Consider the following 15,464-nt stretch of genomic DNA (forward strand, 5'->3'; position numbering starts at 1 on the left):
ATTGTAGTGGCAGTTCTGTAACTTCTGTTGGTTTTACCGTGCATTCCAGAGCAGCCTGCATGTATCACTAAAGGCAGCAGGGCACATAACAGTAAAGCTAGAACCAAGTATTTCTTCACAAGGAAAAAGACAAAAAAATGTGCTTGTGGCAACACAGATGACGGGGGTTAACTGCTGCTAACAGCCCACTTCCACAGTTGGATCGTTAGCTTATTTTCTAGTTAAGATCACCATCTTTTCTGTCCTCCAACTCCAAGTTTCTCATCAATGTAGTTAGTAATCATTAGTTAGGCAGCTATTTAATTACCTAACTAGTCTGCTGCGTCTCCAAATAATCAGTCAGTCAGTCAGTTAGTTACTTAGTTACTTAGTTACTTACTTACTCGGTGTGGTTGGACCCTCTCTGTTTTGTCTTCAGGTACCAGAGTTGGCGTGTGGTCCAGAGGGCCCAGAGCCCCCCCTCTCCATCATAGAAGTCCCGCCCATTTCTTGTCGGGAGTCGGGGGATAAGGAGGGTGAGGTCAAGGCCTCTGTACCAGGTAACACACACACACACACACACACACACACACACACACACACACACAATTAACACGATGCACGCCAAAACGCCTCACAACCCGTCAGATGACGGGTTAAGATTTAACCCCGGAGGTCGCCATACCCATCAGATGGCGTGTAGTAAGGGTTATATCAGTACCATGCAGCCGAAGCTCAACACTAACCTTCCATGCTGCCCAGGATGCTAGACAGGCCCCCAGGATGCTAGACAGGCCCCCAGGATGCTAGACAGGCCCCCAGGATGTTAGACAGGCCCCCAGGATGCTAGACAGGCCCCCAGGCTGCTAGACAGGCCCCCAGGATGATAGACAGGCCCCCAGGATGCTAGACAGGCCCCCAGGATGCTAGACAGGCCCCCAGGATGTTAGACAGGCCCCCAGGATGCTAGACAGGCCCCCAGGATGCTAGACAGGCCCCCAGGATGCTAGACAGGCCCCCAGGATGCTAGACAGCGCCCCCAGGATGCTAGACAGCGCCCCCAGGATGCTAGACAGCGCCCCCAGGATGCTAGACAGGCCCCCAGGATGCTAGACAGGCCCCCAGGATGCTAGACAGGCCCCCAGGATGCTAGACAGGCCCCCAGGATGCTAGACAGGCCCCCAGGATGCTAGACAGCGCCTACGTTCTTCCCATCGTGAGGAACAATGCGCGCTCCTCCCATAAGGATCCACTCATTGTCGTTTCTTTGTTGCTTGTTTTCTCAGAAAAATACTCCAAAGTTGTTATTTTAGTCCAAAGCGCCCGGCGTTCAGATGTAAACAGTGATCGCACCAGCCTTGTCACCGCTGGTTGTGAAACCTAAGACATGTTGGTTGCTGCTCGAAAAAGTTTTTTTATAAATGCACCATTATTTTTAACAATTTTGTGTTTGCCTCCTCAGTTACCACGGTAACAACGACTGTGACCCCTGCCGTGACCTCTGCCCCTGAAGTAGTCCCTCCTAAACCCAAGAAACCCCGTGGACTGGAGCTGCCCTCCGCCCCGTTTCTGCTCCACCCTGGACTGTCTTTGGACAAGGTTATTATCACCATTATTATTAAGTATTGATATTACTGCTAGTAAGTCTACAGGGTTGATGTTATATTGTGTAAATAGTAATACTGGAGGATGGAAGAAACTAGACAGTTTCACTCGGTAGATGGCAAATCTCCAGTTCTCCAACGAGGGAAAGAGGGAGATTTTCTGTGGTATCTACAAATGGCCAACCCTCAGCAACGCTGGCCCTGTTGCTCAAGTGGCACCGAGGCTGAGATGTGTGCTGTTCAACTGAAAACCATGACGCAACACAACAGAAGGATTCAACCCACCGGAGGCAACCCACGCAGAGCCTGGAGCCTCCTAGCGTCGCCAACATCTCATCAGCCATCTTCCCTACTGACTGCCTCTGAACCCCCAAGAGACAGTGGGGGGATGTAGCATGCCACTTGGACACAGGCCGGGGTCTGATCAGCCTTGGTCTGGTTGCCTGGAGGAGGGTGTCTGTTGATGGGCAGCGGTGGCTGAACGGTTTGCGGAGCGGTCTTGATATCGGAAGGTCGCTAGTTCATATCCCCGGACCGGCACGTTAAAATTACCACCACTGAAGTGGCCTTGAGCAAGACATTGAACCTCTACCATGAAATGTTCTATGAGCAGGACCTGGCTGTAAACAAGTTATTGAGCTTAGTCCAGTTACCCTGGGTAAACATAGTAACTTTGCTTTGATGTGTCCAAGTTTGTGCATCAGTAATGTTTTACTTTAATACATGAATAAAGAAATACAAAATGTACGAACGGGGATCAAAAGTCAACAAATGAATTGTGCATGATAGTACCATGTGTGGTTGTGTTGTAACAACGGTGTTATTGTGTGTTATTGTCCAGGTGAATGCAGCCGTCAACAGTCTACTGGCTCCTGGCTCTGCTACCAACACACTCACTCCTTCTGTCATCACCTCACATGCACTGGTACGCACTGACCCGTGTGTGTGTGTGTGTGTGTGTGTGTGTGTGTGTGTGTGTGTGTGTGTGTGTGTGTGTGTGTGTGTGTGTGTGTGTGTGTGTGTGTGTGTGTGTGTGTGTGTGTGTGTGTGTGTGTGCGTGTGCGCTCGTGCGGCGGGAGAGTGTGTGCGCGTGACTGCGTGCTGCGAGAGAGTGTGCGCGACTGAGTGCACACACTTATAATTTAACTTGTAATGCTTGTGGTTTGGTTATATGAATATACATATCTAATTCTGTCTGTCTCTCTCTCTCTCTCTCTCTCTCTGTCTCTCTGTAGACTCCAGTCCTGTTAACTCCCAGTCCTCTTCCTTCCACCATTCACTTCTGGAGCACACTGAGTCCCATCGCACCTCGCTCCCCTGCCAAGCTGTCCTTCCAGGTACAGTACACACTCCTCCTTTTAACAGCACACCGTCATCAGGTGACACAACCGTTGTGACAAGCAGGCATCATGGTGACAGCATGCACTTCTACAGTACAAACTGTATGGAGCATAACCATACACACACACACACACACACACACACACACACACACACACACACACACACACACATAACCACACACACACACACACACACACACACACACATACACACACACACACACACACACACACACACACACATAACCACACAACACACACATAACCACACAACACGCATACATACACACACATACCATAACACACATAACATAACACACACATAACCACACAACATAGGACTCTCACATCTGCACATTTACAACAGTTTCCTTGAATACAGGCATCCCAGATCTACATGTACTTAAACCGCCATTCACACCGAGCACAAAAACAAACTATAGTGATAATGAAGTTGGCGTTAGGCCTTTCACAGTTATTACATAATCGCCTGTTGGCATAGCAATTATTTGCCATAATCATTTCCATGTTAAAAAATGTCCATATATTTTCAAACATTTTCACAAGTAATTGGAAATATCTACAAGCTCAAACGTGTCACGATGTGACGCATTTTGAGCTTGTTAAATCGTCTATTTCCACTATTCATATAAAGTATATAACTGTCCTGTGCACTTTTTGTTCACGAAGACTAAAAGCCAAACAGAAATGTAACTTTGATGAATAATGTTCCAACGACCTAAACACAATTTAATTTCTAATCGCAATTATTTGAGCGACAATTAATGTTTAAGTAAAATGTCATAATGGTGACAGCCCTAGTTGTCTTCCTCACTGAATGAACGGTAGCGTTCTGTAAACGGTGCATCGAACACATAGAGGGAGAGAAAGAGAGATCTCATCTGGTGCTGAAAGACGGGATGTAATTATAAATAATCTGACTGATTATTAATTAAAAGGAGTCTATACCTGCGGTGCATTAATGCCAGCTAGCCTTAGCCTGGCTCCAGCCCCTGAATCGCTAGCCACATTAAAAAATTATGTTCAGGCGATTTAGGTCTGGTGACGCTCCCGAAGGAGGTCTCAGACTCGGTTGGAAATCCAACCGACGAATCAGCGTCGTTTCAACTCGATGACGTCAAACAACAGTGCCGTCCAGAAACAAACAAACATGGCTGCCCCCACTGCGGTAACCCACGACCGTATCAATCTGGCTATTAAATCGACGTATGATAAATAGTTTCTTTGAAGACACGAGAGGTTTTATAAACATCATCATCCGACATATTTTACCGCCTTTGTTTACATGCTAGTAGCGCTCGTTGGCTTTGTTTGTTTGGTTAGCAAACGGGTTAGCCATAGCCACATGATTGACAACAACGTCATCTGCTTTCCTACTATTCTGATTGGTTGGTATGAACCAATCACCGAAGACTGCCTCTTTGGCAACGCCCATCCCAGAAACGGTTGTAGTAGGGAGGGCTTTCAGACTGAATAATGGAGTGAAACAAAATGAAAATTCAGGCCGAGTGTCAGGCTAAGCTAGCCTACCAGCTGTTCATGAGTTGTTCGCTGATAACAGAACTCTTCGGGGGGTGAGTAGTGAGTCTGACTACATGCTCCAGATGTTCCTTAAGTTCTGATTCATTTGGATTTGCTGTCAATGTTTCTATCGTTCATAAAATCACGCTGAAAGCATACAATATCATTGTGACATCATCATACAATGTCATTGTGACATCATTATACAATGTCATTGTGACATCATTATACAATGTCATTGTGACATCATTATACAATGTCATTGTGACATCATTATACAATGTCATTGTGACATCATTATACAATGTCATTGTGACATCATTATACAATGTCATTGTGACATCATACAATATCATTGTATTGCATGACACATGAAACAACAGCCAAGCTCACAGAGTCAAGTTGAGAAGAGTCAGAAATATCATCACACACACACACACACACACACACACACACACACACACACACACACACACACACACACACAGAGAGACACAGACAGACAACATAAGCCTGCTTGCAACAATTAAGTACACCCAAATGAACACCACTTGTATTCTCCTTGACACACTGCCTGTGTGTGCTGTGTTAAAAATAAATACATGTGTAGTGTGTGTGTGGGATGTGTGCACGGCTCCTGCCTTTAACCCATTCTGACCTGAGATCAGATTCATACGAGGTTTCCACTGGACACACACTGGTCTGATTAACCCATTCAGATTAAAAAAATGTCAGTCGTTCTTTTATTTAGCAGACCTACAAGCTCATAGCGCGTGTGTGTGTGTGTGTGTGTGTGTGTGTGTGTGTGTGTGTGTGTGTGTGTGTGTGTGTGTGTGTGTGTGTGTGTGTGTGTGTGTGTGTGTGTGTGTGTGTGTGTGTGTGTGTGTGTGTGTGTGTGTGTGTGTGTGTGTGTGTGTGCGTGCATGCATGCGTGTATTTTGGCTCAGACCTTCATAACACCATCTGTCACTGGTGTGCTGGACAAAACGATTGGAATTATGAAAGATTACGTGTGTCTACATATCTGAGTTGTTATTTTCATTGTGCGTTTCAACAGTGTCCTCTTTGGCTGCTGTTATTCACAGTTCTGATTCTAACTCTAACAACACAGAGCTACAATTTATTGTTACAACAACAAATAGGGACATATTGAATATTATATATCTGTCGTTTTCGCCCTCTGCTGGCCAAAGATCATAATACACAGGCCTGGAGATCAGGGAAGGACCTTCTGCCCCGAATGTGGTGGAAACGTTGAATCTTAATAAACCAGTGGAGCTGTAGTATTACCAGAGTTGCGGACTCTATTTTTATTTGTACAATCATCCTCAGGTCTTAAACCCATTTAGGCCTGGCGTCAAAATTTAAAAAACAGTTTTCTGAAAAACCTGATGTTTCTGAATCAGTGGTGCTCAATATTTCATGTCAAGGACCCCAAAAATTATATTTATTAATATGCCTCTGCCCCCCCCCCCCCCCCCCCCCCCATCTGAAAATATGTTGTTCCAGGGACCTCCCCAGAAGCAAAGATTTGAGTTAGAAATGTTCACTCTGTAACAATATATATTCAAAGATTTGAGGCACATTTTCACAATTTTTCATGAGCTTGTAGATCTGCTATTTTTGAATGGCTAAAGTATAACATAATGCTTAAAACACCAACAGGGGTTCCCGTCCAGAATGGGTTAATGGGTTAAACTAAAGGATGACTTCACCCATTTTAAATATATCTTCATTTCTTGGTCATCACAAATGCACACACACACACACACACACTGTTGTAGATTAAATAATCTTGCAAAGATGAAGGAATGACAAAGTTCTTCACCGCAAAGTATTGATAATTTATTAAGAAGATTGAGCAGAGTAACAACATACAGAGAGTGAGGAACAGGAACAGGCCTCCTTGCCTGTTCCAGACAAGCCTCCCCAACCCCATCCTCTGTGGACATTTCAGAAACCCGTCCACCAGTGACATCATCGATGGGCAATCCAAGCTAATAGAAACAGCAGGCTTTATATTCCTGGATAATTAGCATGCTATAATGGAAGCCATTGTTCTCACGTTTCTATTTTATTTACATTTTTGTAATCTTGTTGCTGAGAGTAGATTTATTTTTCACCATTTTATCCTCAGCATTAGTGAGGACAAATTATATGAAGATGGGTTGAAAGTGGGTTAAGTTGTCATTTCATTTATCTTTACCCTTCTCCCCCCCCCTCTCTCTCTCTCTCTCTCCTTCTCCCCCCCCTCCCTCTCTCTCTCTCTCCTTCTCCCCCCCCTCTCTCTCTGTTCTCTCTCCCCCCTCCCTCCCTCTCTCTCTCTCCTCCCCCCCCTCTCTCTCTCTCTCTCTCTCTCTTCTCTCTCCCCCCCTCTCTCTCTCCTTCTCCCCCCCCCTCCCTCTCTCTCTCTCTTCTCTCTCCCCCTCCCTCTCTCTCTCTTCTCTCTCTCTCTCTTCTCTCTCCCCCTCCCTCTCTCTCTCCTTCTCCCCCCCTCCCTCTCTCTCTCTCTTCTCTCTCTCTCTTCTCTCTCCCCCTCCCTCTCTCTCTCTCTCTCTCTCTCCCCCTCCCTCTCTTCTCTCTCCCCCTCTCTCTCTCCTTCTCCCCCCCTCCCTATCTCTCTCTCTTGTCTCTCTCTCTCTCTTCTCCCTCCCTCTCTCTCTCTCTCTCTCTCCTCTCTCTCCCACCCTCTCTCTCTCCCCCTCCCTCTCCCTCTCTTCTCTCTCCCCTCCCTCTCTCTCTCTCCCTCCCTCTCTCTCTCTTCTATCTCTCTCTCCCCCTCCCTCTCTCTCTCTCTCTCTCTCTCTCTCTCCTCTCTCTCCCTCCAGTTCCCCACCAATGGCAGTAATCAGATCCACATTCCAGCTCTGAGCGTGGACGGTCTGTCCACACCGGTGGTCCTCTCCCCTGGCCCCCACAAACCCTGAGCTCTGCCTGGGCTCTACAGAGCATCCTTCCTGGGATACAGACCGCCCCTGAGACCCCTGAGAGTGATGGTCTTCAACCAGGTGACATGTTAAATCCAATGAGAGTGATGGTCTTCAACCAGGTGACATGTTAAATCCAATGAGAGTGATGGTCTTCAACCAGGTGACATGTTAAATCCAATCAGAGTGATGGTCTTCAACCAGGTGACATGTTAAATCCAATGGGGAAAATTGAGCACTTTTTTTTTAACCTGACGGAGGTGGCGGGACAAAAAAAAAGAGCCCTCAACTGGAAACGGTCGTATGTGAAAAATAAACACACTCTGAATCAGAGTACTGGGAATATGGACGTGGTGTCGGCACAGCAGCGCCCTCCGCTGGACGTGTGCGTCCACTACAGGTCTGTGTGGTTGAAGTACTGGTCCTAACTCTTAACCAGGCAGGTTGGGGAAACACGGAGAGAGGATGAGGATGAGGATGATGTCAGCGCGGCTCTCCACGACTCCATTCTTGAACAGAGAGTCACGTCACACAAGCTGAAACTAATGGAAGCCCTTAAACCATCGTTGTGTCCACTCCTCTCATACCAGAACATGCTGATGGGGAACATAATTGTCCTTTTTGAGCGTAATTTAGTCTAGAGACTAGAAGCACGTCATTGGGGGGGGGGGGGGGGGGGGTTGTTTGAGGGACCTTGACGAAGCACTTGGCTGTTATTTAATGGCTATACGGACATGTTTGGGCTTTTGATGTGATCAAAAACCTTCTCGTCTTCTAGCCCGTCCACAGGAGGTAATGGAGACTCCACCAGGTTCTGTTCTTCTGAGACTTGGGGGGGTGGAAATATCTTTTAAGTTCCACTTGTGGCCGGGCCCAGAAGTTGCACCACAACGCCACAGCTGTGCCCTTCAGGCTCCAGGAGACGTTGAGAACAATTTAAAAGAGTTGAGATGCATAATTATGATCAGCATGTTTTTGTCCCACTGGTTCAAAAAAAAAAGAACCAGTCGAAGCCTGTGGCTACCTTTTAATCCTTATCATTTACTCGTCAATGCGAATGCCTGACACCTACAGTATGGGCTGTCGTTGAGGCGATACCTAGCATCTTCAAATATAAAGAGTCCTGCTCTTTGACTGGTGACCGGTGCTACATGCTAACTAGCATACTTCAGCAACTTAAGCTGACCTCCTTCATGGATTCAGTAACAGAGACTAGCTAGCAGCTAAATGCTAACTAGCCTAGCTATAACTGAATGTATACGGATACAAGGACAGGACGGTTAGCCTCGTGTAGCTTAGCCACCCACCACCATGCCGGAGCTTCTTTTGATGCAAGTCATGCCAAGAACTTCATGTGAACTTTGTGTGATAAAAAAATAGTTTTTTTCTTTTTTAGTTTTATTTATTTTTCTTAAACTTTTGTTTTTCATCTGGGAAGTTGGGCCTGTTTTCGGAGCATCATTTTCACTCCGTAGTTTACTTGGACATTTTACTACTTCTTTTGTTTTGGTCTCCAATATTAACATTTAGATTGTGAACCTAAATGCTAAGCTATGTTTTAGTTTTATGTTTTAGGTGTTTGCCGTTGCCGAAGGGTTTGTTAAACAAAACCCTGCATACTTGACTTAGTAATTGACATTGATGTGGAATGAGGAAACCTTTGTAACAAGGCCATGTCTTGGAGAATGGAATACTGAACATTATTACAATTGTATTATTATTACTTATTTTGGTCCGACCTACTGGTCCACCACACCCTTCTCCGAATGCTGCCTGGCCTGTTATTGGACGACGTTTTCCTCCACGCTGGATCAAATTGACCAATCACACAAGGAAGAAAGACAGGTGTGCGTGCGGTTGTGAACTCGTTCGCCGTTACGACCTGGGAGGAATCTAGTCGACTAGCCAAGTTATTTCCATATAAATAACTCCATTGGACATTGTATCTGTTTAATACGTGTCATTTGAAGTCATACCTTTTTGACGTTCTCAGCTGAGATGCAACCAAAAATTAACAGAGACGTTTGAATAATAAAAAAGAAAAAAAAAAGTATATTGTCAGGATTTAGAAGGCGTTTTTTTAGAATGGGCCTCAGTCCTAAATGTACTGACATCAGTCCAACAGACTCCGTGGGTCCCATCTGGTTCTGTCCGGGACCTCACCTTTTGACCTTTTTCATACGGACATTTCTGTCCGGGACCTCACCTTCTGACCTTCTTGATGAGGGCATGACAGCCATTGTACCAGGTCACACAAAGCTGTTGCTCTCCCTCCCTGTCACCCTCTGTGAGAATGTGTCATGCTTTCGGGGTCGACAGCCCCACCACCAAGTTGAGAAACGATGTTAATAACGGGACATTCCTTTTGATTTGTCAAAGCAGTTTAATCAACAGAATGTTTATGGATGTTTTATTGTTAAGATGTAGAGATGACCATAATCGTCTTTATGTCTTGCATGGGTTCATTCCTGTGATCAGTTCATCTGGTCTGTGACTTTACTTCTTCACTGCACGATAACAGCTCAGATGCCCAGTTTGATATGCGTTAGGCCATTTGATAGCAGTTTGTATGTTATCTCTGAGGTTTGTAAATGTGATCCAGTCCGTTGTTGACACACTGACAGTAATGGTCTAATGTTGCCACAGGAGAAAAGTGGTTGTTCAGCAGAAAACATCTGGTTAAAACTGTCCATCATTTTTCAGCCCGAGTCGTATTTTGCGCCAACCTTAAGGCCAAAATGTCAAACTTGGACACACAAGATATCTCCAAATCCATCTGGCAGCTTATCATGAAACCTGGGCGTTCATACTCTGTGGGGATGAGTGAGTGAGGCATTTGTGGGTCAAAGGCATTTTTTTAATATATATATATATATATATTCTATACATTTTGAAACAAACACATCTAAGAAATTCCATAAATAAAAAATTACATTTAAGAAGTAGTGGAAAATAGCTGATCTATACAAGCTCACAATGTGGTGCAAAGTGACGTGTTTTGAGCTTGTAGATCTGCTATTTTCACTAGTTTGGGTCCGGGGCATACGTCTTAATATTTCTTTTGGGTCAGTTTGGGAACCACTGCTCTCTAGCGCCATCCTCAGATCAAAAGGGAAATGGAACCCAGGTTGAAAAATGACATGGATGTGAATGTAGGACAGTTGAAGCTGCTGTGACTGAATGTGTTGTAGTCGTGGGCGGGTGGCCTGTACAGTATGTACTGTAGGTAAGACCTAAACGGCGAATTGTATAAGTTGGGATTTATCTTCCGTCAGAGATGGTCTTGTCTTCACCAGTATAACTTGCACGCTGAACGTTGTGTGGAGATTGTTTGATGTTTCGCATTGGATCACTTTTTTATATATATATATATATATAACTGGTTGATGTAGTTCTGCAGATTTTGTCATTTTGTTTTTGAATATAGCTGCAGAATGACGGTTATAACGTTTCATATCTGAGGTCATGAAGGGACATATCAGCATTTAGCTGCACGTTTTTTTTATATATCTAAACAGGCTGTGAGTGTTCCCTATAGTACCTACCTTACCTACTGGCCTACCCAAACTGTTCCCTATAGTACCTACCTTACCTACACTGACTATTCAACTTTTTGGTTTTAAGTAAAAAGAAAAGAAAACGAATTCAAACATTCTTTTTGAAAGAACGTGTCGCATCACATTTGGGTCCTGGTGGTGTGAGACGGGACATTTATCTTTTGAATTTTACATTTATTTTGTCATTCATCTCGTGAAGAAATCAAAGAAAAACGAAAGACATTTTTTAAGAAGTAGTGAAAATAGCCGATCTACAAGCTCACAACGCATTGTTAAGCGACCTATTTTCACTAGGTTGGGTCCCGGGCAAACGTTTATTCTTTTTGGGGTCCTGAGCACAAAGGTTTTGGAACCACTGCTATAAAACAAATCTATCTAGCCTATACTATCTTAACCCATTCTGGACGGGAACCCCTTTTGGTGTTTTAACTAAGCATTATGTTATACTTTAGCTATTGAAAAATAGCAGATCTACAAGCTCATAGCGTGCCACCGAGTGGCGCGCGACAAGCTTTTACTGTAGGTCTGCTATTTCTTTTAAATCGTGAAAATGCGGCAACAAATCTTTGAATATATATTCTTTCAGAAGACTTTATTAGAACTATCTTTATCCTATCCATGATGTACCTTAACCTATAGTCAACCACAAATCCCTCATTCCTGTCTAAATATGTCTGGCCTTTCCCACAGCCTGTTTTCTAAACCCATATGTCAGTCCAGTGTGTACTATTGTGTACACACATGCACTGTTATGTCAGTCCAGTGTGTAGTATATTGTGTACACACATGCACTGATATGTCAGTCCAGTGTGTAGCATTGTGTACACACATGCACTGATATGTCAGTCCAGTGTGTAGTATATTGTGTACACACATGCACTGATTGCATTGTCGTGGATGTTTCTTATGCTGACTGAGCCGCTGTTAGTTGATCTGACCTGACTGTTGTTGTTGTTGTTGTTGTTGTTGCTGCTTTGCAGAGCAGCAGATGCTCGTCCAGTAAGCCTCCATAGTGGTGATGATGATGATGATGACGATGATGACAAAGCTTTGCTGTAAATGTATTTTTATCTAAATGCTTTTTATGAGTAATCTGCTGCTCAATAGGCAGAGACGCCTCCATTAACCGTGTGTGGGTGGGTGTGCGGTCAGGGATCACGTGACCTATTGTAAGCTCTCTGACACACGTGTGCACGCACACACACACACACACATTGAATTTCTTGTGAGGGACCTTGTCCTTAGAATTGCTGAAAAGTTGCCAAAGAAATTGCAGATTGGCTATTTTCTTGTGCTTGACACAACAACGTATATAAATACAATCCTAAGGCTAATTCAAGTATACATTTCACACACACACACGATCACTTTCCTGCCCTACGATAGCAAACTGCACTTAGTACTTTTAAAACTTCCATTTCTAATGGAGTGAAAATGGTGGCTGCCAGGTGAAGAGGTCAAAGTTTGACTGGACATGTGACTGGTGGCCGTTTAAAAGGACAGGCCATTAAATGCATGTACTGTATCTGTATCGCTCATGTACAAACGAACGGTACACACCCGTTTGTTTTAGGGCTGAATTACTGAAGTTGCCACGGTAACTGGTTATTTTATGTATTGATTGGTAATCTGTTATTCTCAGCAAGGTCAACCACATGCACTTAAACATACCGTACAATGACTAGGGAAACTAGTAGATCTGCAACATCACAACTTTTAGATGAACTTGTAGATCTGCTATTTTCCTATTTGTTTTGTAAAAAAAAATCTCCCCCAGATAGTTAAATGTGGCTAATGTATTATTAATGAGCTTGTATTCTCAAGGGAAATTTCCAATTCAAAATGGGATTTTTATTTTTCATTTTTTTGCAAGGTGAGGGCAGCAAAATCTAAACGATCTAACCCATTTTGGACGGGAACCCCTTTTGGTGTTTTAATTAAGCACTATGTTATGTTAAAATCGTGAAAATGCGGCACAAATCTTTGAATATATATATTCTTTCAGAGCCAACGTTTTTATTTTATTTATTTGGACGTCAGGCCTAAAGGATTTAATGGATAGAACGCTGCGTCAAGCCATTGTCTGTTGACTGTTGCCCTTTAAAGCATGCTTAACGCTTTGAGAATCTATTTTTATACAAGACAAACACACACACACTAAGATGTTTTGTGTCTATTCTGTGTCTACAAAAGCCTTAAAGATATCGTGTGTAGGTGTTGGATTTTCACTGTATGCATCTTCAGAAGCATGTGTGTATCGTGATGCTATAGTATATGACAAGAGAAAAAAAAGCCATTTGTTACCAGAAGTATAATGTTTTTAATGTTGAGCGTTGTTACGTTCGTTCGTCAACGCTTCGAGTTGGACATCTATACCGTAACTCAATCCAGCTATAACGTTTCTCACCAGCAAATGAAAAGACGAAAAACTAATATTTTTCCTTAAAGGCAGAGTGAAGGATGTTGTGTATTGGTTGTTTGAGAGCAGCACATTTTTATCATCCAGGTGGACTGTCAGCTCTGGTCTTAAGGTAGCCATGCAGAGTGTTGCTAGTTTTCTACTATCTAGTTCAGGGATTTTCAAACTTTAACTTTCAAGGACCCCCCATAACTCTAGAGTGCGTACAAATTGGAACCATCTCACCTGAGGGTCCCTGGACCACACAAGCGAGTGTACAATTTTACAAGTTTTAAAAATGTAACGCCCACATCAGAAAATGTGTTTTAACTAAGCATTGTGTAATACCGGTAGGCCTACTAGCTATTGAAAAATAGATCTACAAGCTCACCGAGTGGCACGCTACGAGCTTGTATGTCTGCTATTTTTGAAAAATCAAATCATTGAATATATATTTCAGAACATTTTTAACTAAAATATTGGCTTCTGGGGGGGGTCCCTGGAACTACATATTTTGAGATGGGGGTCCGTGTGGCCCAAAAGAGATAATTCTGGGGGTCCTTGACATGAAAAAGGTTGAGCACCACTCGCATAGAAACATGGGTTTTTCAGAAAAAGGATATTCTTTTTCTTTTATCGACCTCAGTCCAAAATGGGTTAACTCTGTTTTTAACAGAGAATTGTTTGTTTTCGGACCATGAGGTTTACTTTCCCTAAGATTCACCAGAGCAGTGAAATAATGAGGTTTTAATGTTGTTGAAGGAGTTGTACAGTAACACATCTTGCCAATAGGTGAGAGAGGGTTTGGCTGAGGACAATTTTACATTCAATTTTAGCTACACTCCAGGAATTATAATAATTGAATTACTAGTCTGGAGGTCGGTTTGGAAAATGAAAATGTCCATAATGGATTGGGCACCTGTCCTGAACCCCTTCAGACAGACAGAGGGCGCTGGTATTGGATTGTTGGCTGACATTGTGAGAATTTGGGAAACTGTATTCTGATCTGAATATCCGCAAGCATTCTGTGGCATCTAGAGTTGCAGAACCCCTTTTGGTGTTAGCATTATGTTGTGCTTTAGCTATTGAAAAATAGCAGATCTACAAGCTCATAGCAGCTTGTAGATCTGCTATTTTTGAAAAATTGAACGGCTGACTATAGAAACATAGCTTTTTCAGAAAACTGTCATTTTCAAACAGACATTTTTAGAATCTGACGTCAGGCCTAAATGGGTTTAGACAGCCCAGTCGTCCAAACAGAGAAGTACTATCTGATTGTATTAAAGAAGTTAAACTCAACCATGCAAGATTGCAGCTTGTACAGAAAGCTTAGATTATCCTCTTTGTATCTGTATAAAGTCTTTGTTTTTCGATAAAGATCCACCATAGTTTTCTGCTGCTGCTTTCTGTCAATCCATTCTGTGCAGGTTTTCCTTAGTGTTTGAGTTTGGAAGTAGGCCTACTCGTTGGTAAGTAGCCTAAAGTAGGCCTACTCGTTGGTAAAGTAGGCCTACTCGTTGGTAGACTACTGCGTACTATTGCACATGTTGTATAGGAGGCAGCGGGACGTTGTGTTATTTGAAAACGAGCGCTTCTAAACTGTCACTTCTGAAAGAAATAATCACCTGCACCGAATTTATTGACAGAAAGTAGCTCATAACATGTCTACGGTGGAATGTATTGACAGAAAGTAGCTCATAACATGTCTACGGTGGAATGTATTGACAGAAAGTAGCTCATAACATGTCTACGGTGGAATGTATTGACAGAAAGTAGCTCATAACATGTCTACGGTGGAATGTATTGACAGAAAGTAGCTCATAACATGTCTACGGTGGAATTCTATGAGACAAAGACTTGACCGATACAAAGAAGATAATCTAAGCTTTCTGTACAGTTTAACCCATTCTGTACGGGAACCCCTTTTGGTGCTTTAACTAAGCATTATGTTATGCTTTTAGCTATTGAAAAATAGCAGATCTACAAGCTCATAGCGCGCCACTCGGTGGCGCGCTATGAGCTTGTAGATCTGCTATTTTTGAAAAATCGTGAAAATGCGGCACAAATCTTTGAATATACAGTATATATATATATTCTTTCAGAGCGAAGGTGTT

General features: G+C 43.4%; 1 protein-coding gene across 4 annotated transcripts in view; it reads left to right on the plus strand.

Annotated features, from left to right (window-relative positions):
* elk1 (ETS transcription factor ELK1) overlaps positions 1–15,260 on the plus strand; it is a 30,267-nt gene extending 15,007 nt beyond the window's left edge. For 3 of the 4 annotated variants that reach the window (XR_013964040.1, XR_013964041.1, XR_013964042.1), the window contains exons 7-12: positions 419–539; positions 1,442–1,578; positions 2,425–2,508; positions 2,819–2,920; positions 7,297–7,476; positions 7,600–15,260. Coding sequence is in view for 1 of the 4 variants with exons in the window: in XM_080763511.1 (XP_080619637.1) it covers positions 419–539; positions 1,442–1,578; positions 2,425–2,508; positions 2,819–2,920; positions 7,297–7,395 (543 nt within the window). In the remaining 3 variants the exon portion in view is untranslated. Of the gene's footprint in view, positions 1–418; positions 540–1,441; positions 1,579–2,424; positions 2,509–2,818; positions 2,921–7,296 lie in introns of all 4 variants that reach the window. The other variant, XM_080763511.1, reaches the window with a different exon arrangement.
* Positions 15,261–15,464: the final 204 nt, after the last annotated feature.

This window comes from Protomyctophum bolini (assembly GCF_963924005.1).
Source record: "Protomyctophum bolini genome assembly, chromosome: 5".
NCBI lineage: Eukaryota > Metazoa > Chordata > Actinopteri > Myctophiformes > Myctophidae > Protomyctophum > Protomyctophum bolini.